This window comes from Dasypus novemcinctus, chromosome 10, assembly GCF_030445035.2.
Source record: "Dasypus novemcinctus isolate mDasNov1 chromosome 10, mDasNov1.1.hap2, whole genome shotgun sequence".
Classification (NCBI taxonomy): domain Eukaryota; kingdom Metazoa; phylum Chordata; class Mammalia; order Cingulata; family Dasypodidae; genus Dasypus; species Dasypus novemcinctus.
This window is the reverse complement of record NC_080682.1, coordinates 58,226,068-58,245,703: the sequence shown is the minus strand read 5'-3', so window position 1 is coordinate 58,245,703 and position 19,636 is coordinate 58,226,068. Positions and strand designations below refer to the sequence as shown.

General features: G+C 43.6%; 1 protein-coding gene across 1 annotated transcript in view; it reads left to right on the top strand.

The window, feature by feature from the left end:
• Window positions 1-19,636, top strand: part of KIAA1549L (KIAA1549 like) — a 318,974-nt gene that overhangs the window by 169,473 nt on the left and 129,865 nt on the right. The window contains exons 2-4 of the mRNA XM_071218358.1: window positions 12,888-15,332; window positions 15,748-16,362; window positions 18,349-18,464. Coding sequence (XP_071074459.1) covers window positions 12,888-15,332; window positions 15,748-16,362; window positions 18,349-18,464 — 3,176 coding nt within the window. The remainder of the gene's footprint in view (window positions 1-12,887; window positions 15,333-15,747; window positions 16,363-18,348; window positions 18,465-19,636) is intronic.

The window sequence follows — 19,636 nt, the reverse complement described above, 5'->3', positions numbered from 1 at the left end:
TTTGGCGTTTTTATGAATTGGTTGCCGTAGTTTCCTATATTAAGGAGCTGTTGGTGATCAGCTTTGTTTTTCTTTAAGTGCTACAATTAAGGAAACCTGATGTGGGCAATGAATGGGACAAAGTGGATGTCTCCTGTCCGTAGTTAGAAACCTGGCTTTACCTGTACCCAGGTATATGCCTACGCCAGGCTGGCTTTCTTCTCCTCAGCGTCTCTAGCAGAAAAAGAAAGGAGCAACACTGATGGTAAAAGGACTGCGATTGTAGCAGGATGCTGAGGAAACCAGGAAGCAATCTGGGCAGCTCTGGGGAGGGCTTTTAAACCTGGTGAAGGACACTCCTTAAGTAGCTGACTCTGACAGCTTTGGAAAGGAGGGTCTCAGCCTGGGGTCTGAGGTGAAAACAGCCATGAATACAGGACTGACACATCCCTAGGGACTGAAGAGAGGCCCAGAGAGAAGAAGATATAGCAGAGGAACATGATGAACACAAGGGATTTTTTGAAGGTAGAGGTCTAACTCTGTCTGCCATGCCACAGGACGACAAGTATGGCCGCATCACGCCAGGGTCTGAGTCTTCTGTGCAAGTCCTGAAAAGGATAAACCAGAAGTGCCAAGATCCTCCTGCAGACAGAGGCCTGAACAATCCATCATCATGCTCGTGGGTCTCTGAGGTCTGGGAACATAAGGAAGGCAGTTTTCACCTTCCCCTTTCTTTTTCTGTCTCAGCCTCCTCCCTCCCTCCTTCCTTCCCTTCCTTTTTCTCTTTTTCTCTTTTTCTTTCTCTATTTTTCTTTCTTGGTGGTAACATATATACAACATAAAATATCCCATTTTAACCACTTTCAACTATGCAATTCAGTGGTATGAATTAAATTCACAATGTTGTACTGCCATCACCACCATCCCTTACAAAAATTTTTCCTCTCCCCAAACAGAAAATTCCCACTAAGCATTAACTCCCCACTCCACCCCTACCCCTTGCTGGTAACCTGTAATCTACTTAATATCTCTATAATTTGCATATTATTTAATATAAGTGAGATCATCAATATTTGTCCTTTTATGTCTCCTTAGTTCAATCAACATGGTGTCTTCCAGGTTCATCCTTGAATAGTGTGTATCAGAACTTCATTCCTTTTTACAGCTGAGTAATATTCCTTATTTTGTTTATTCTTTTATCTGTCGATGGACACTTGGGTTGCTTTCACTTTTTGGCAATTGTGACTAATATTGCTATGAACATTGGTAAACAGATATCTGTCCAAATCCCTGCTTTCAGTTCTTTTGGGTATATACCTAGAAATGGGATTGCTGAGTCATATGGTATAGTTATGTGATTAATTTTTTAAGGAAGTACCAAACTGTTTGCTATAGGCTGTACTGTTTTACATTTCCTTTCTGTGAAGAAGGCTGTTTAAATTTTGATTGGGATGGTGTTGAATCTGTAAATTGCTTGGGTTAGTTTTGACATCTTTGAAATATTTAGTCTTCTAATCTATGAACATGGAATGACTATCCATTTATTTGTCTTCTTTAATTTCTTTCAGCAATGCTTTATAGTTTTCTGTTTACAGTTCCTTTACATCCTTGGTTAATTTTATGTCTAGATATTTGATTCTTGTCATTGCTATGGCAAATGGAACTGTTCTCTTGATTTCCTTTTCAGATTGTTCCTTGCTGATGTATAGAAACACCACTGATCTTGTACGCTTTCACTTTACTGGATTCATTTATTAGCTGAAGTAGTTTTCTTGTAGGGTCTTTGGGATTTTCTATGAATAGGATCATGGCATTTGCAAATAGGGATAGCTTTACTTCTTTCCAATTTGGATGTCTTGTATTTCTTTTTCTTACCCAAATCCTCTGGGTAGCAGTTCCAGTGCAATGTTGAATATGAATTGTGAAAGAGGGCATCTTTGTCTTGTTCTTGATCTTAGGGGAAAGTTTTCAGTCTTTCACTGCTGGGTATGAGGTTAGCTGTGGCTTTTCATACATATATTTTATCATGTTGAGTAAGTTTCCTTCTATTCTTAGTTTTCTGAGTGTTTTTATCAAGAAGGGGTACTGGATTTTTTTCAAATGACTTTTCTGCCTCCATTGAGATGATCACATTTTATCCCACTTTATTCTATTAATGTGATATAATATTTTAATGTATTAATGCTGGAATTTAGTCATTGGGTGGTCTGTTCCTTAAGCTTATGCCCAGCTAGGTTATGACAGAGATTTCTTTGAATGCCAGGTGTTCACAAGAAGATGATGAAAAGAAGAATGGGAGGGGGAGAGGGAAAGGGAGGAGGGGGAAGAAGGAGAAGGAGAAAAAAAAACAAAAGAAAATACTTTTTAAAAAAAGATTTACTTATTTATTTCTCTCCCCTTCCCCTCAAGCCCCCCACCCTGATTGTCTGTTCTCTGTGTCTATTTGCTGCGTCATCTTCTTTGTCCACTTCTGTTGTTGTCAGCGGCATGGGAATCTGTGTTTCTTTTTGTTGCGTCATCTTGTTGTGTCAGCTCTCCGTGTGGGTGGCACCATCCTTAGGCAGGCTGCACTTTCTTTCACACTGGCTGGCTCTCCTTATAGGGCCCATTCCTCGCGCTTGGGACTCCCCTATGCAGGGAACACCCCTGCATGGCAGGGCACTCCTTGCACACATCAACATTATGCATGGGCCAGCTCCACACGGGCCAAGGAGGCCCGGGGTTTGAACCGCAGACCTCCCATGTGGTAGACGGATGCCCTAACCACTGGGCCAAGTCCGCTTCCCAGAAAACATTTTTCCTAGTCTTTAAGGATTGGCTCTGTGGGAGTGCTCTCCTTCAGAGCTTATCCAGATTTACAGTGAGCCTGAAGAACATCCCAAGGCAAAAGTGTAGGGTCTTCTCCCGTCTTTCTTGAGCATATATCTTTTCTTGGGCATGTGTGGGTGGCCTTATGAATTCCCCCAGGAATTCTCTAAACTGTTCCCCTCCATCACCCAGGAAATTCACTGTCTTTCTTCCCAGGTCCAGGGTGCTCTATTATATATCTTAAAACTGGTAATCCTTTGCTCCAGGAAGTGGCAGTTTGGTTTTTTTTTTTACAGAATTTTCATTTTAGCTGTCCTGGGTGTCTCTTTTACATCCTGAGCAAGCCCTGGAATCTGCCAGACCTAGACAAGTGTCCTGGTTCATTCCTTCAAGCTGCTACCAGATGGACGGGTATGGAAATACACCATCCCAAATGTGCATAAATGTTACTCTGCTCCCTCTGGAACCAGAGCCAGAGACCCACACTTGGAGTACAAGCTGGCTCTGCACAGAGCCAGGGAGGAGGTTGGGGGAAGGACAAAGGCACCCTGAGGTTTTCCTACCATTTTTAAGAGGCCTTTTCTTGTTTCAGTGCTTGCCCAGTTACTGCAACCCTTGAACTGTTTTCTGAAGCCCTGAGAAAGATGGTTCTACCAATTTTGGCTAGTTCAAAAGTTCTGTGGGGGACAGAACCCTGGAAGTCTCACTCCATCATCTTGGTGACATCACTACACTCCCTCTATCGACATTAGTAGAAACAGAATCAATGTGTCCAAAACTGGCCAAGAACTTTCTTAAACTCTTTTCACTGTGTTAATGATCTACTTCCTGATTCTTTTAATTCAAGGCTAAGTTTAAATTTCACTGGACTCAATGCAAACGTGCTATGTACACAGAAAGCATTTGATACTTAAACTATGTGTACACGCTTGTACTTGCTGACCCAATTTGTGTTGGTTATCATTAAGTCTGTTATTACATGAGTGACTTACCATTTTCGTAACTCTCTGATTCCCCCTGGTTTTATTTAAACCTGACTCAGACAAGCTTAGTTTAAAAGGTTTGTGCATGTATGTGTGTGTATAATTTATTTATTGAATGTAGTTTTCTATGACTGTCCATTCTTGCTTCTTTGAGATGGCAAGAGGCAGGACTGACTAATTTTAACTTTTCATTATTTTGAGGGTCTTTGTCTTGCTTGTTTTCACTCTTGTTTCTAATGAATATCCATATCTGCTCCCCATCTTTCTTCATCCAGTGCCTCCTTAAATCTCTTACCATTTAAGCTTCTTCCCTTTAAAATTCTTAATATTACCAGCCTCCTTGTGGGAGGCACTGTGTATCCAAACAGAAGGTAATTGTTGGCCTGTCCCTGGAATGACTGATATTTGTAAAGTCTCCAAAAGGGTGGCCAGGTCGAGCCTCTGTAGGAAGACACTACTGACTTTCATCTCCCTCTCTTGTGCATAGGACTTTGCTTTTGTGGATTTTTCTCAAGACAATGACCATATTTCACAGCAAAGAATAATTCCTGTCGTTCTAAATTGAAAAAGATAATATCAGGGGAGAGAGGAAGTGCAGTGGATGTTCATTGAGGAAATCAAGAATTCGTTATTTGACTAGAATTGTTGGCATTTTTCCCCTTGAAAAATGTCTTTAAACATAAGAGAACAATCTGTCTCATAATAACATTCCAGAGTGTTTGCTGCTATGGCTTTGTTGCTGCATTTGCAAAGCTCTGTTTTCTTTAAAGAAGTTCCTCAGAGTCCCAGGTACCATGTTAGAAATTTTATTTCACAACTCATTCCTTATGGCATTCTGAAAGTCATTAATATGTGCTTCTTTTTCACTGTCTTGATTGCAACTTCTTACCTTCCTCATGCTAGTCTTCAAACCTGATACCCTCTGCTTTTTTCCCTTTTTCCTCTACTCCTGCTTCATTGTACAGTCTTCCACAGGTACCTACTTTCTATCCACATTAGTTTTCTATTGCTATGTAACAAATTATCACAAACTTAATGGCTTATAGCAACACATCTATTGCCTCACAGTTACTGCGTGTCAGGAGTCTGGGCACTGCTTTGCTGGACTCTACACAGCTCCTCTCAGGACCATAATCAAGGTGTCAGCTGGGCTGTTCCCATCTGGACGCTGATTTGGGTGACATCTATTTCCAAGATCGCTCAATTTGTTGGCAGATCCATTTTCTTACAGTTGTAGAATTGAGGACATCGGATCTTGCTGGCTGTTGACTAGAAGCTACCCCAGCTCCTAGAGGCCACCTGCAGTTCTTTCCCGAAATGGCCACTTCTTCAAACTAACAAGGAGAGTCTGTGGGGTGAGTCTGCTAGCAAGACAGAGTTTCATATAGTGTCATGTATTCTTAAGGGTGACATGCCATCACTAACATACTGTTAGTAGAAGTGAGTTGTAGGCTGTGCCCATACTCAAGGAGAGGGGATTACCAAGCCACCAGGAGGCAGGGACCACTGGGCCACCTTAGAGTCTGTCCACCACAATACCTATGTAAAATTTAACTTCACTGCTTGCCTTTAGTATGTTTTGAGCTTTCAGTCACTTCGTTTTGCCCTACCTCTCCAAATTTATTTTCTCCTTTTGTTCTAATAAACACCGTCTGTCTCTCCTTTCCCCCTCAAAGTTTTTCTTCCTCCTATACCCATAAGACATCTTTAATTAGTACAGATACATCTTCTTAACACAGATGTGATTCTAAAATCTTATGTCTAAAGCAAACTCTTTTTTTCAGGGAAATCAAGTGTTCTTAACTGATTTTTTGGTTCCTAAACCCTTTTGAGTATCTGATTAAAGCTGTAGCCCTCACTTCCCAGGAAAAAACCCAACTGTACTGTTCCAGTTATTGCTGCATAACAGAACAACCTTAACTTAAGGTTGTAAACCACCACCATTTTATTATGCTCCTGGATTCAGGAATTTGGGCGGGGCACAGTAGATAGCGGGTGTCTGCCTGAGGCCTTGTTAGGAAGACCTGAGCACCTGGGGAGATTCATAAGTTTGGGGGCTGGAATTGTCTGAGGTTTCTTCATCACATGTCTGGTGCAGGGCCTGGGGTGACTGGGAGGCTTGGTGCGGCTGGGACTGTTGACTGGGATATCTCCGTGTGGTTTAGCCTTTTCACAGAGTGGCGTCTGCGTTCCAGGAGGGAGAGCAAGGGAGAGTGAGCATTCCAAGAGAAGGGGCAGACCACGACAGCTAGTGAAGCTGCATGCCCCTTTGACCTGGGAAGTTACGCAGTAACTACATCTGCCATACTGTGATTGGCTGAGCACCCCCAGAGCCAGGGGGCGGGACAGAGACCCCCTCTCAGGGGCAGGCAGGTCTAAGAATTTGCAGCTCTTTTTAAAACCACCACATGTTCAAAATCAAACATATTTTAAAGAACACTAAAATCTAAAGCCTAAGAATTGCAGGAGACCATAAAGATTTATCTAGCTCCATCTCCCACCCCAGGCTGCAGTCTTCCTTACAACATCCCGCCTTCCTGTGCCTGGACCACTGCAGGCACCTCCTGACATTCTCTCTTGCCCCTTTCCAGTCTGTTCTTTACGCCACAGCCAGAGTAATTGTTCCAAAACACAAATGTGCTCCAGTACACCATCCCCTCCCACCATAAACCCCTACTTGAAACACCTTACTTCTCTTCAGTGCACTCAGGATGAAGCTAAGTGCAGGTGATCTTTATCATGGCCTGTAGTGCTCCAGTGCTCTAGCTCATCGCCCCCCTCTCCAGCCTTATCTCTTTCCTCTGCTCTTCCTGATCTAGCCACAATCGCCTTCTTTCAGTTTCTTGTACTTGTGCATTTTCCCTGCACAGGCCCTTTGCACATGCTGTTCCCTCTACATGAAAAGCTATTTGCCTGGTTAGTTTGTGTTCATCTTTGGAACCATCATCACTTCCCAGTGATGTCTTTTCTGACCTCTGTGACCAGGTCATATCCTTCTACTCCATGCTCTTAAAGAACTCTGCATCCTTCATCTGTAACACTTACCACAGATGTAGTTTTATACTTGTAAGAATGCTTGTTGTAAGCCCATATCTCTCACAAGGACGTGAGCTCCATGAAGCCAGAGAGCATGACTGGTTTTTTTTCCTTAACACATATTGCTTTCCGCAGTGTCCAGCATTTGGTAGGCACACAATAGTCGTTTGCAGATAGAGGAATGTGGGAATGAATGAATCTAAAATATGCAGCTTTGGATACTTCCAAAGTGGTGGAAAACTTACTAACTTCAAACTAGCTCATTCTGTTTTCAATAATTTTAATAATTAGGGGAATCTTTCCTTTATTAAGCTCAAATAATTTCCTTTGCACCTTCTTCCCACTGGCCCCGGTTCTGTCCCTGAAGAACCAGACAACACATCTGACCCCTTTTTCACATGGTCTGGAGAGATCATGGTCCTCTTCAGTCAATATTTTCAAACTTTTCATCGAAATAATAACCCTCACAGCCAAGAACCATATACTGATAATACCCAGGGCCAATGCCAGGTGCCAATGTTTGCACCTGGCATTGATTTTGACATTGTACTCAAGAATGTGTTTATCTTACGTAAGTAATTTTTTCTCCAATTCTTTCAATAAAATTGATGCTTCAGAACGATGTGCTTTGTCAGTCATAGAACTAGTAACACCAAGGTCTTCTCACCCCAATATAAGAAGGAGGACCCTAAGTTTTCTCTTTACAATGTAAAGCATCCCAATGAAAATCATATACTAGCATGACTCAGTTTGTTAATATCGTTTGTAAATTGTGACACTCGGAATTCAACCCAGCCAGCCAGGTATATGATCTGAGCAGTGCAGAGAATAGGGAATTGGCCTTCTTGAATGGGACTGTCACCTGACATTTTAAAAATGTAACCTATTATAATGGTTAGCTCTGGGGAGAAGGAAGTGGGAGGGACTGGGGAGAGTGTACAGGGGGCTTTAAAAGTATTGGCTCTATTTCTTTGGCTGGGCAATGGTTAATAATGAAACGAGGGCAGCGGACTTGGCCCAGTGGATAGGGCGTCCGCTTACCACATGGGATGTCTGCGGTTCAAACCCCGGGCCTCCTTGACCCATGTGGAGCTGGCCCATGCGCAGTGCTGATGTGCACAAGGAGTGCCTGCCACACAGGGGTGTCCCCCATGTAGGGGAGCCCCACATGCAAGGAGTGTGCCCCGTAGGGGAGCCGCCCAGCACGAAAGAAAGTGCAGCCTGCCCAGGAATGGCGCCGCCCACACAGAGTTGACACAGCAAGATGACGCAACAAAAGGAAACACAGATTCCCGTGCTGCTGACAACAGAAGCAGACAAAAGAAGACGCAGCAAATAGACATAGAGAACAGACAACCGGGGTGGCGGGGGGGGGGGGGGGGGGGGGGGGAAGGGAAGAGAAATAAATAAATGAATCTTTTAAAAAAATAATGAAATGAGTGTTCATTTCATTATTCTTTATACCTTACATATATGCATTATACATATTGTTTTCTAAGTATGAACTCTTTTTCTATTTAAAAAGTGAAAAAATTTAATGCATGCTGAGAACGCATTACTTATTTGCTAGTGTACATCTCTCTGTAGTTCATAATGTGTCAGTCAACTCTTCCTTCAGGTAACATAAACTATTCTTAAAGGAAATCTCTTCCACCCTGTTCTTATATAGGTAATTTTTTTTTTATCAAGTAAAAACCTTTATATTTAATCCTAATTTATGACTTCCTTTATAAATAATTTGCCTGCTGATATTTCTTTGAAATGTGTTTCTTGGAAATTCTTCATATCAACTGTTCTTCTGTATTTGGTATCATTTGCTTAACTCAATAAAAATTCTTATTTACTTGGCTTTATGTACATCACCGAATTTTTTTAAAAGTCACTAAGTTCTGAGGTCAAATATGTTTGAAAAATATTCCAAACATATTCCAGCAGTCATATATGAGAAATATTGACTAAACAGTATTCAATTAAACTACCTAATATCCATTTGAGTTCTTACTACATACAAGGTTCTCTTAAGTTTTATTGACTTTGGGACATTTACAAGCCTTTATTTAAATGTTGATATACACAGTAGTATAGCTGTATTCATTCTAAATCCACTCTGGTGCTAATTTCTGGATAGGCTAGCATAAATTTGGTTATGGTGCAATAACAAACAATCCCCAAATTGCAGTGGCGAAAGCTCATTTCTTGTTCATGCCACCTGTACATCTTTTGTCAGCAGCAGGCTTTACTTATCTTAGTCCCTCAAGGAACTAGGCTGGTAGACCAACAAACATTTTGAGCACTGCTAGTTTCTTTGCTGAGAGAAAGAGAATTCTGGAGAGTCTTGTTCCAGCATTTAAATGCTCTAATCCATATGTGATACTCATTTCTGCTTATAAGTCAGAACCAGTCACATGGCCCCATTCAACCACAAGCAGAGCCAGGACGTACAATCCTACTGTGCCCAGGATGAGAGAGCTTCGCTTTAAGAATGGCTTATGTTACTTGCAGGCAAGTAGCAGATCATTAGGAACTAAAAGAGAGATAAATGCTAGCAAGGCAGTATTGAGTTTTGGGGCTGCCTTGAGTTTTTTTCTCTTTTTAAATAGAAAAATAATTAATTCTTTTGTGCCCAGAAGTTAGAAAGTCAGAAATACAGGGTGAATCACATTAATTACTGTCATATGTGAGTAGAGTATACTACACTTCTAGAAATTATTTGTGTTTAGAAACTTTTCTTCATGAGGCATCTTGGAGTACTTGTGTTTCATAAGGCATACCTTAGGAAACACTGATTCTAGTCTGGAAAATACCAAGGTCCAGGAGAGGTAAGTTTACTAGAGACCATCTCCCTTCACTTTGACATCAAGACTTTCCACCAGCCTCCTTTGGTTGGGATCATCAATTAGTTACAAATCTTCCTCCTTGTATTACCACCCAACACCCATTCCTCCTTCTTGTTTGCAATGCTGTTGTGAAAGGGTTTGTGAAAAATCTTACTGAAAGCAAAAGCTAACCTACCTGTAGCATCCTATTTGAATTACAAGGCTATTTACTTGGCACAAGATTAATTTGGTATGAGTCATGATCTGTGAGTTGAATCCATCTCAATGAGAGCAGAAAAGAAGAAATTCTGCATAGATTTCATCTGATATCCAAGTAAGAAAAATGGATTCTAAAGTGTTACTGGAAAACACCAAAATGCAAAACTGCATTGTTTTAGTTTGCTAAAGGCTACCAAAAGCATATACCAGAAATGGATTGGCTTTTACAAAGGGGATTTATTAACTTAAAAGCTTACGCTTTGGAGGCTGTGAAAATCTCCAAATCAAGGCTTCCTCCAGTGAAACCTTTCTCCCTGTAGACCAGCTGCTGGTGATCCTGGAAGCCACATGGCAAGGCAAATGGCAGGTATGCCTGAGGCTGTCCTCTTCTTCCTGGCTTCCTTGCCTTCAGCTATCTGCTTCGTGGCTCTTTCTCTTTGCTTCTCTGTTCTGTTGATTTCAGCTTCTGACTTCCAGGGCTTTCTCTCTCCTGGATTCTGGGGATTTCTCTGTGTTTCTCTCCGTATTCTTTCTATTTTTTTGGATTTTGTTTTTTTAATTGAATTTTTTTTAAAAATTCCCCACCCTCGCCCTTGTGGCTTGCTTGCTGTCTGCTCTCTGTGTCCATTTGCTGCACATTCTTCTGTGTCTGCTTGTCTCCCTTTGTTGCATCAACTTGCCGTGCCAGCACTCTGCGGGTATGGGCCGTCAGGTCTCCGCGGGCGCGGGCCAGCTTGCCTTCACAAGGAGGCCCCGGGACGCAAACTCAGGGCCTCCCATATGGTAGATGGGAGCCCAATTGATTGAGCCACAGCCACTTCCCTCATTCTCTTTTTTAATGGAGTCCAGTAAGAGGATTAAGACCTACCCTGGGTCATGCCGTACTAAAGTAGTTAATCAAAAGTTCCCACCTATAATAAGTTCACACCCACACAAATGAATTAGCTCTAAGAACATATTTTCCTGGGGTCCATCCAGCTTCAAACTGTCACATACATTATATGGGTGCTATATTTATCCATGTACATACTACCCATATAAGTAACCAGATAGGAGCTCATGAAAAATATGAAGCTGAGGTTATCTAGGAGATAACCAACGTGAACAGGGAAGGTTGAGGCATGAAACATAGCCTTAAAATTGTAACTGGCGGAAGGTGAATAGATTAAATATTTACTTCCTTACATTGCCAACCATGAGGCAGTTCTTAACAAGTATGGACATTTTAATGAAATGCTATGTAGATTTTGATGTCTTGTAGCTGTATATGCATCTTGCCAGGCATTTCTCTTTAAGGAGGATCTTGGCTAGCAAAGGCCAGAGGGAACTTTGAACCCTGCAGGTAAGGACCCTAAAATTCCAATTTCGTAGTGAAGAGACAGCCTGCCTGCTGAAGATGGCTTGCCCGGGAAGAGGGCTTGGTTCTCATGGAATCCAGTGAATAAATCCATTGACTAATCTAGTACTGATGTACACCTGGATGTTTTCTAAAAAGTGACTAAAGCCAATTTTGGGGGGTATCTGTAAATCCCAAGAATGGGAAATTTTAAAAACAAGAAAGCAAAGATTCAGAGAGGAAATTTTTTTGTGTGTTACCTAATTCAGGATAAAAAACACCTTCTTTTCTCACTTTCTGTTCAGTCTTTAAGAACGAAAGTGAAAATAGTATATCAGAAAACCACACTGTCTAGTTTTTGTGATGACTGCAGAGAAAAGTGGGAAAGGGCTTTCTTTATTACATATTCTAAAAGTGCAAATATTTTAAGATTTTAGGTTTTGTTTTTTGCTTGTGTGGTTTTTGCTTGTTTTTGCTGATGAGGGTGAGGTGAAGACTAGAAATTCTGTTGAGAAAAGCTACATGGAAGAAAAGGAAAAAAGAAAGCACTGCATTGTAAGCAAACTTTGCATCTAGAACCACTTCTGTCCCTTATCAGTTATGTGGCTTCTGGCAAATGGTGCCCCCTCTTTGGGCCATAGTGTTCTCTTTGGTTAAACAAAGAAACAACAACAACAACAGAAAACCCAAATGACAGCTAACATTTGTTTAGTGTTTCTGTTTGGAAAGCCCTTACTTCTACCTCCATCATTTAATTTGCTCCTCACTACAGCTTGATGGGGGTAGTTAGGGAGTACTTATTAACCTCAATTCATGCAACAGAGGTCCAGAGATGCACGCTGCACCCAAAAGTGGTTACGGTTGAGGTCAAACCCAAATCTTCTGACTTCAAATCTTGGTCGCTTTTTTCTAGCACATGGTTCTAACATTTTTTGTTGTTGTTAATAATGTAGAAAGACGGCGCTAGTAGTACCTCTTCTTCCTTTTTTTACTTTTAATTTAAAAAATTATTTAACCACCTCTGGGTTCACGAACACCTTCAAACACCACAGAACTTTCTGCCTGTGTTTTCACACATTAGTGTTGACAGTTCTGGTCTGTGCAGGTGCTTGTAGTGACACCCGGGCCTTGGGGGAGGTGTCGATGGTCCTAGGTTGGATGTCAGTAGCGTTTCTTTGAGGTCCTAATCTGCTTTATTTGACATAGTGTGAATGATAGCAGAAGGGATCCTTTAAATCCAAGAAGATAAATGTCTCTTTCATGTGATATTTCCAAACAAAGGCAACCTCAGGTTTTTTGGTTGAGATGCTTTAGGGTACAAAAAGAAGATTCGTTTTGTACGCACTTTGGATTCTTGGCTGAGGTGTCTTTTGGTGTCATGGGCCATGAGAGGTAGCCACATGCATCTTTGATTTTCTAAACTGATTTTCACTCGTGCATGGTACAGAAAAAAAATACACGAATATCTTCAAGTCTTCCCTTAAGTATCACTTTATCTCCACCTAACTTGCCAGTATGTTAGCTGGAGCACTTTGCATACTTGTGATTACTTCATTCATTTTTTGAATTTGTCTACTAAGTCCTCAGTGATGAAACTGGAACTCCGTGAGGTTAAGGCTGTGCCTGTCTTACCCACTCCTTTCTCCAGCATCTGACCTGAGCAAGAACTTGATTATCCATTGCCTAACGGCTTGATATTTTGTTTCACAGGAACAGACAATCTACAGATAAATGTCACCCCAACCCCAGAGTCATTTCCTCACCGGAAATTGTTACCAATTTCACCAACATGGCCTTTCTCAGAAGTCAAGTCTTCCTTAGCAGTGGACAGAACCAAGGATGTGCTGGGACAGTCCCCTGACAACACCAGCTTGCTTCAGTTAGCTCGAACACCTCTGCCCAAGATACACCGCAGAACCAGGGCTCATGGGGATTTCTCTTCTTCCTTTTACCAAGGAAGTGGACACAGCGCCTCCCTTGAGTCATCCAAGGATTCCACCGAGTCCCTGGTCCAACCGAGACCTCAAGGGGGAAAAGAAGCAGCCGATGCTTCAGGTTTGCCTCACACCAGCATGCTCCCCCCTCTGCCCAAGGTCCCATCAGTGACATCCTTGAATGCTGTCCTTCCATTTCAGCCCGTACCAGTAAAGGCTCCCTCCACTCCAAAACAACATGCCCCAAGGTCAGGCATTCTTCCACTTCTCCCCCCACCTTCATCCTCTTCATTGGCTCCTGAATCACTTCATTCCATCATATATTCAAAGTCAACAGAGCGACCCACCAAAGTGTCTCTATTCCCTCAAATAACAGCTCCAGCTGATTCTTACTCAAGTCAGAGCATAGCTAATCCCCGAAGCCCATTGGCTAATGAAATGAACCACCCTCCATCTAAAACTGCCCTGGATTTAGTGGGCAGCCCTCCTCTAGGGTTTTCTGGATCCTCAACAAAACAGTATTCTGAGTTGTCCCCAACAGAGAACCCCCACTCCGCAAGCTCACCCACATTTGGGGTTTTGAGCTCTGTGGCAGAGCTAGCCCATCTGTCTCCCACTCCCCTAGCACCAGGAAGTCTTTGGTTTCCAGATGGAACCAGCCCATTGCCAAAGTTGGAAGTAGCTCCAGGTCCTGCTTCCACTCAGCCAGTCAAACCTGAAGTAGCTAAAAAAGCACACAATGGGGTGTCTTTGCCAACTTTTAAGAGCACAGCAGCGACCCATGAGGCTGGGCCTTCACTTTTTCAGACCAAAGACTCAGTGGCAGTAGAAATGACCAGCAGAAGGCTTGCTTCTGCTACTGCAAATGACTCTGCTAACCCACCACATTTACCGCCAGCTCCAGGGAATTTTGGAATTCCCACCCTTTCAGTAGAACACGTATCTTCCTCTTTGATGCCAGCTCCTCTGCCTTTCTCCCCAGTGGGTCCAGGGAAAACCATCCTTACTGAGGCCATTCCTGCATTACCATGGAACAGAACAGCAGACTCTTCAGGACAAAATGATGCCTCTCCATCCACTGTGAAAAAAATGCCAACTCTGAGAAAAGACGGCCATGCTGCATCTCCTCCTCCTGCAGCCACCAACCTTCTTTCAAGTAGATTCCCTCATCTTCTTTCCACAACTTGGGCATTTCCCCTGTGGAAAGAGAGGAGTGTGGCTGTTTTAGAGGAAAAGGAAAAGGCAAACATGAGAGTTTCTCTCCAGGCTCCTCTGAAGAATCTCGCTCCCTCGGAATTATCTCCATATTCCATCCCACCCAAACAGCTCCCACAGACTGCTTCCCTATCTCCTGGCTTTTCCAGTACCACATCAGTGACTTCTGTAGCTGCTGTAGACCATTCTGGATACTCAGCTTCAGCTTCCACACAGGTGACAGCATTCCCCTCCTCCACTGATGTTTTTGATTCCTTCACAATGGGAGACACGAAAAGGCCAACAATCACAGATATTTTTTGGAGTCCTCTTGCCTCAGAAACTGGATCCCTTTCCACAGAATCAAGAATATCTGGCTCACTGCAACAAACAAATTATGATTTAAATGGACATACAATTAACTCCACAAGTTGGGAAACTCATTCAACTTCAACTGTTATTCCCAGTGGTTTAACTGCAGCTGCCAGTGCAATAAAATTTCAGGATTTCAAAGATACTGCTTGGCATTCAGAGACTACAGGTGGCTTTAGCATTCAGGATCCATTTCTTGGTACAAACACAGGCCAGCCCATACTACAGCCAAACATTTCAAAGGTTGGAAACCGTTCAGACTTCTGGCCCACAAACAGTAACAACCATTCTAGAGACTTCCAAACAGCTGAGGCTGATGATTCCCCATCCGCAAATCAACCTCCTGTGTCTCATCCTCATTTAGAGCTGCCTGCCCCTCCAACACATCCTTTTTTGCTGACCTCACCAAGTCTAACTTCTGCAGCTATCTTGCAGGGAATGCTTTCAGATGGAACAGATACACGTTCCCATTCTTCCAGCAACATCTACCCGTCACCTGTGATAAACGCTTCCACACCATTCCAGAATATCCTCAGCTATCACTCTACTGCTGAATCTTCTCCTGTATCAACCAGCACCTTATTCAGGACACCATTCAAAGCGTTACTGCCTTCTCAGCGCCCCAAGAAATGGACAGGTGCAGCCACTAATGCAGGTAGCTTGTTTCCTGGTATCCAACCAACAGGTATGACTGCTTCCATGGCCAAAGCATCTTCAAGCTCAACACAAAAACTAGCTTGACTCTGAAGGAGCACCACACTCTTTCAGGAATGAGTTAGCAGCCCCAAATAGTTGTGTCATTCGTTGATACTCTGCCTACTTGATTTTTTGAAAGTATTCCTTATTAAAGTGTCCTTGTTACCAAGCATAGCTTTCTATAAATGGCTTTCTCATTATGTTAATTGAGTTAATTAGCCTAAAGCTGTTTTGCCTAAATTCTCCCTGCTGCAAGCCCAGAGCACAGAGATTTTTCACCCTAGCAAACCCACAAGTTACATCCGTTCATCACCAGAACAAGTGAGCTGTGCATTCTGGGCCAATGACTGACTTTGCTTTTTCTCTCATTACAGTGGACTCCTCAGTGTCGTCCAAGGCAGAATCAGCAGCAGCAGCTGCCTCCACGTTGTTTCTGAGGAGATCAAGCTCATCGGTGCTGTCCGCAGCCTTGGTTGCCAAGGGAACCAGCAGCAGCCCTTTGGCTGTGGCCTCAGGATTAACCAAGGACAGTCTGGCCTCCGCTCTAACTAAGAATGTCACCCACAAGGCAGCATCTGGCCCAAAGGCAACCCCAGGGGCAGTCCATACAGACTTCCCGTTCACACCAACCTACGCGTTTGCGAGAACAGCACATACCATGAGCGCACATTCAGCCATGCAGGGCGGCGTGGGCACTGCCTCCGGCCTGCTGTCCACAACGCACCTCCCCAGGAAACCACAAGCCATGCACACGGGCCTCCCAAACCCCACCAACCCAGAGGTGCCCAAAGCGTCCACCACCCGCCCGCTGACAGCCACGGCCGCCTTGACGTCGTTTACGGCCTCCGTGAAGGCCACCCGGTGGCCGCCCCTGCCGGCAGAAAATGCCAATGCAGCTCTTCCCGCCGCGTCCACGGCAGTGGTCACAACTGGTAAAATGGTGTCCAGCCTCGAGTGTCAGATGTCCAGTAAGCTCCTGGTGAAGACAGGTGAGGGTCTACTCTCCCGCTGATTTCACCTGAAAGCAACAAACACACCCTGGCTTCTGAGATGTAACAATTATTATATTTTCTTTCAAACAAGTGTTTCTCTTCTAGGGGCAATTTTGTCCTCGGTTTTGTCCTTAGCAATTTCTGGAAGCCTTTTTTGGTTGCCACATCTGGGTAGGGGTGCTACTGGCATCTAGTGGGTAGAGGCCAAGGATACCACTGAAAGTCCACAATGCACAGGACATTCCTCCGTGACAGAATTATCCAGACCAAAATGCCAATAGTGCTGCAGCTGAGAAACCCTGCTCTTTATCAAGTGACAGAGGAAAGAAGGGGTATTATGTGACACTATTCTGGAGTTGTGGTCCCAGTCCAAGGTCCTGGGAAACCACACATCTGAGAATGCAATTGTGTACCAAGCTTTGTCCATAGAGGGAATAAATGATGTCTCCCGTGAATGAATGATGTGGTTAGTAAAATGCAGAATTTCTGGAAGTAGTACAGAATCCAGAAACGCTTGTTGTCATGTATTTTTTCAATCAGCAGATACCGCAAGAACAACTGCGGTGCGCTATGTGGGAGACCAGGATTTCTTCTGACGTTAAAAAGGAGGTCTTCTTCATGAAGAGGCTGGGTGGGTAGCAGCAGAACCGAGAGCAAAGCTTGGCTGCTATCTCTTTAGCCCCCACCCCCTAGTTGCAGCAAAGCAGCCCTAGAATGCACAGGGTGCTTTTAATAGTGTGGTTGTGTCTACTATAAAAAGCAATAGACAAATTACTTGAAAGAGCATGCCAATGTTGAATGTTCACATCCCGCCTTCCTCCTCACCCCACAGAGAATGAAATGAAATTATATCTTGAGACATGTCCTATTCTAAAATGGGAACTGATGAAACTAGGCATAGCACAAAGTACAGCAGCTCTTTCTGTGTGGTTTTCCACCCCCTCCCCCCTCCCTCCAGACCTGCACCCCCTCCTCGGAGTGACAGGCAGCCCCTACCCCAGCTGCAGAAGTCTTAAGCATTCTCTCCTCTCTTCTTCACTCTCCCACCCCAACCACGTCTAATCAATCACCAGTTACTTTCAGATCTACCTGAAACACCATTTCTCTCCATATCCTAGCTCAGACTGGCATCCTTGCTCACCTCGGTTCCTGCAAGTTTCTGCAAGGACAGCCAGATTTATCCGTCTGCCTTCAGACTTCCCTCCTCTCCACTCCACAGTCAAGGGGACCTGCTAAAATGCACTCCTTTGCTTAAAACCCTTCACTTCCTATTGCCCTCAGGCCAAAGCCTGAAACAGCAATACCGAAAATATTTCCTGTCCCTCCCCTGCACATGCTATTCCCTGCTGGGAGTAGGTGGAGGCAACCCCCTCCCCTTTGGTCTAACTCACTCTGGTTCTCTTTCAGGACTCAGCTGAACATCACTTCCCCCAAGAACCCTTCCCTGATGCCCACCCCTATGCCCAAGTCAGGGCTGAGTACCCCTCCTAGGAGCTGCCTCAGCATCCTAGGCTCCCCTTTAGATAGCACCTCCCATGTTCAGTCATGGGTGCTTGTTCTCTCATCCCTACCCCCCGCCTTGTGGGTGCACCACTGACCCATGGTTGTTGTAGGATGCAGCGCCCAGCTCAGGGCCTGCACCTAAGTAGGCTCCCAGTGGATGCTGCCGCAGGAATTTGCTCACGTGTAGAGCCATCAGGGGCAGGTGCTGCTGAGCTCAGCTCTGAGCCAGGGACGCCATGGGTTGGAAATGATGTACCTACAGCCCACCTGCTCTCAGCACTAGAGCCTCGCAAATGGCTAGGGCCTTCTTTTCCTTGGACTTCAGCGGGATCCTGCTCCACCCCTCTCATCAGTTGGACTTGCACCCACCCTGTTTGCTAAGAGCTTTCAGGAGGTGGTAGTTGGGGAGGAAGGGAGAGCTTGTCAAGTATGAGGTCCTCTGCTTTACTCTGATGACCATGCCTCTGTTTTGGCCTGCAGTTCTCTTTCTGACTCAAAGGAGAGTGCAGATCATTGAATCCTTGAAGCTCAACGTAGCCAAAGGGCTCTCACAGGCGCTGAGGAAGGCTTTCCACCAGAGCGATGTCTCCGCACACGTAAGCCCCTTGCTTTTGTAATCGAGCTACCCTGTCCTTGCTTTCTGCTTGGGTCCAGGGATATCTTTGTCATTTCCCCCTTCGTAGGCACCATAACCACACTTGCTAGAAGTATGATCGCTTTTCATTTTGGCAAATAGCTAATGCATGGTGGCTAGAGACAAAGGTCAAACTTTGAGAGGAAAGTTGAGACTAATTGCCTTTTGTCTAGAATTTTTTAAATGTCCGTTTTAAATAGTCCCATTATCCTGTGGTGTTTTTTTTTTTGGGGGGGGGCAACATATAATATTATTTAATATTATTAGTGTGATCTTCCAGAAACCATTGTTTTTTTTCCTTTATCTTATTCATCATTACAAATAGGTAGTGATTTATTTCTAGACATTTCAAAATTACTCTGACTTGTATATCAAGTCCAACTTTGCTTGAATTGACAACAGCAGATAGAGAAATAAACAGTTTTGTTTTGTTTTTTCTTTTTGTCTCCGAATGCTTTAATGCCAAGTTCTGTTTAACAACTGCTGACTGATTTTGATGACATACCCAAATGATGGAAGCCTTGCTTTTACACTCCTTTGGCTCACTTCCAAGTTTTAAAGCAATAAATGCAGTTGGCAGTCAGTGGGCTCCCTTTTGCACTCCTCAAAATTACTGCTCTGGCTTTCTCCTTTGGTGCTTTGTTCCACAGCTGCATATGGCTCAGTGGTCCTCTCCACTCTCTACCCCAAGGACTAGAAATAAAACCTGGCACATAGTTTATTGGTCATTGGCAATCTCTTTTATATACTGATGAGAAAGCGAAATGCTTTCCATGAGAAACTTCTGTGTTTTCTGCACCAGAAATTTTATTTGAAAGTTGAAAATGTGAATATTTCCGTTTGGTTGCCTGATGCAGTTTTCACTCAACTTCAGTCATTATTTGCAAATTCCCTTCACAGTTTTGTCTTTTCTGCACTTCACAGACCACTGTGGCAATTAGCATGTATTAGCATTTTATAATCAGCTGACTTTTTGAAACCTAAATACATTTCTTTTAAAAGGATTTGATATAACCACCATAAATGGAAACTAAGATCATTTGCCACAAGTAAAATGTGATGGTAAAAATGAGAATTTTGGGAACAAAACAGCTCTTAGGCTAGCCATTGTTGCCCACTGCAGGCTCTGAGCTT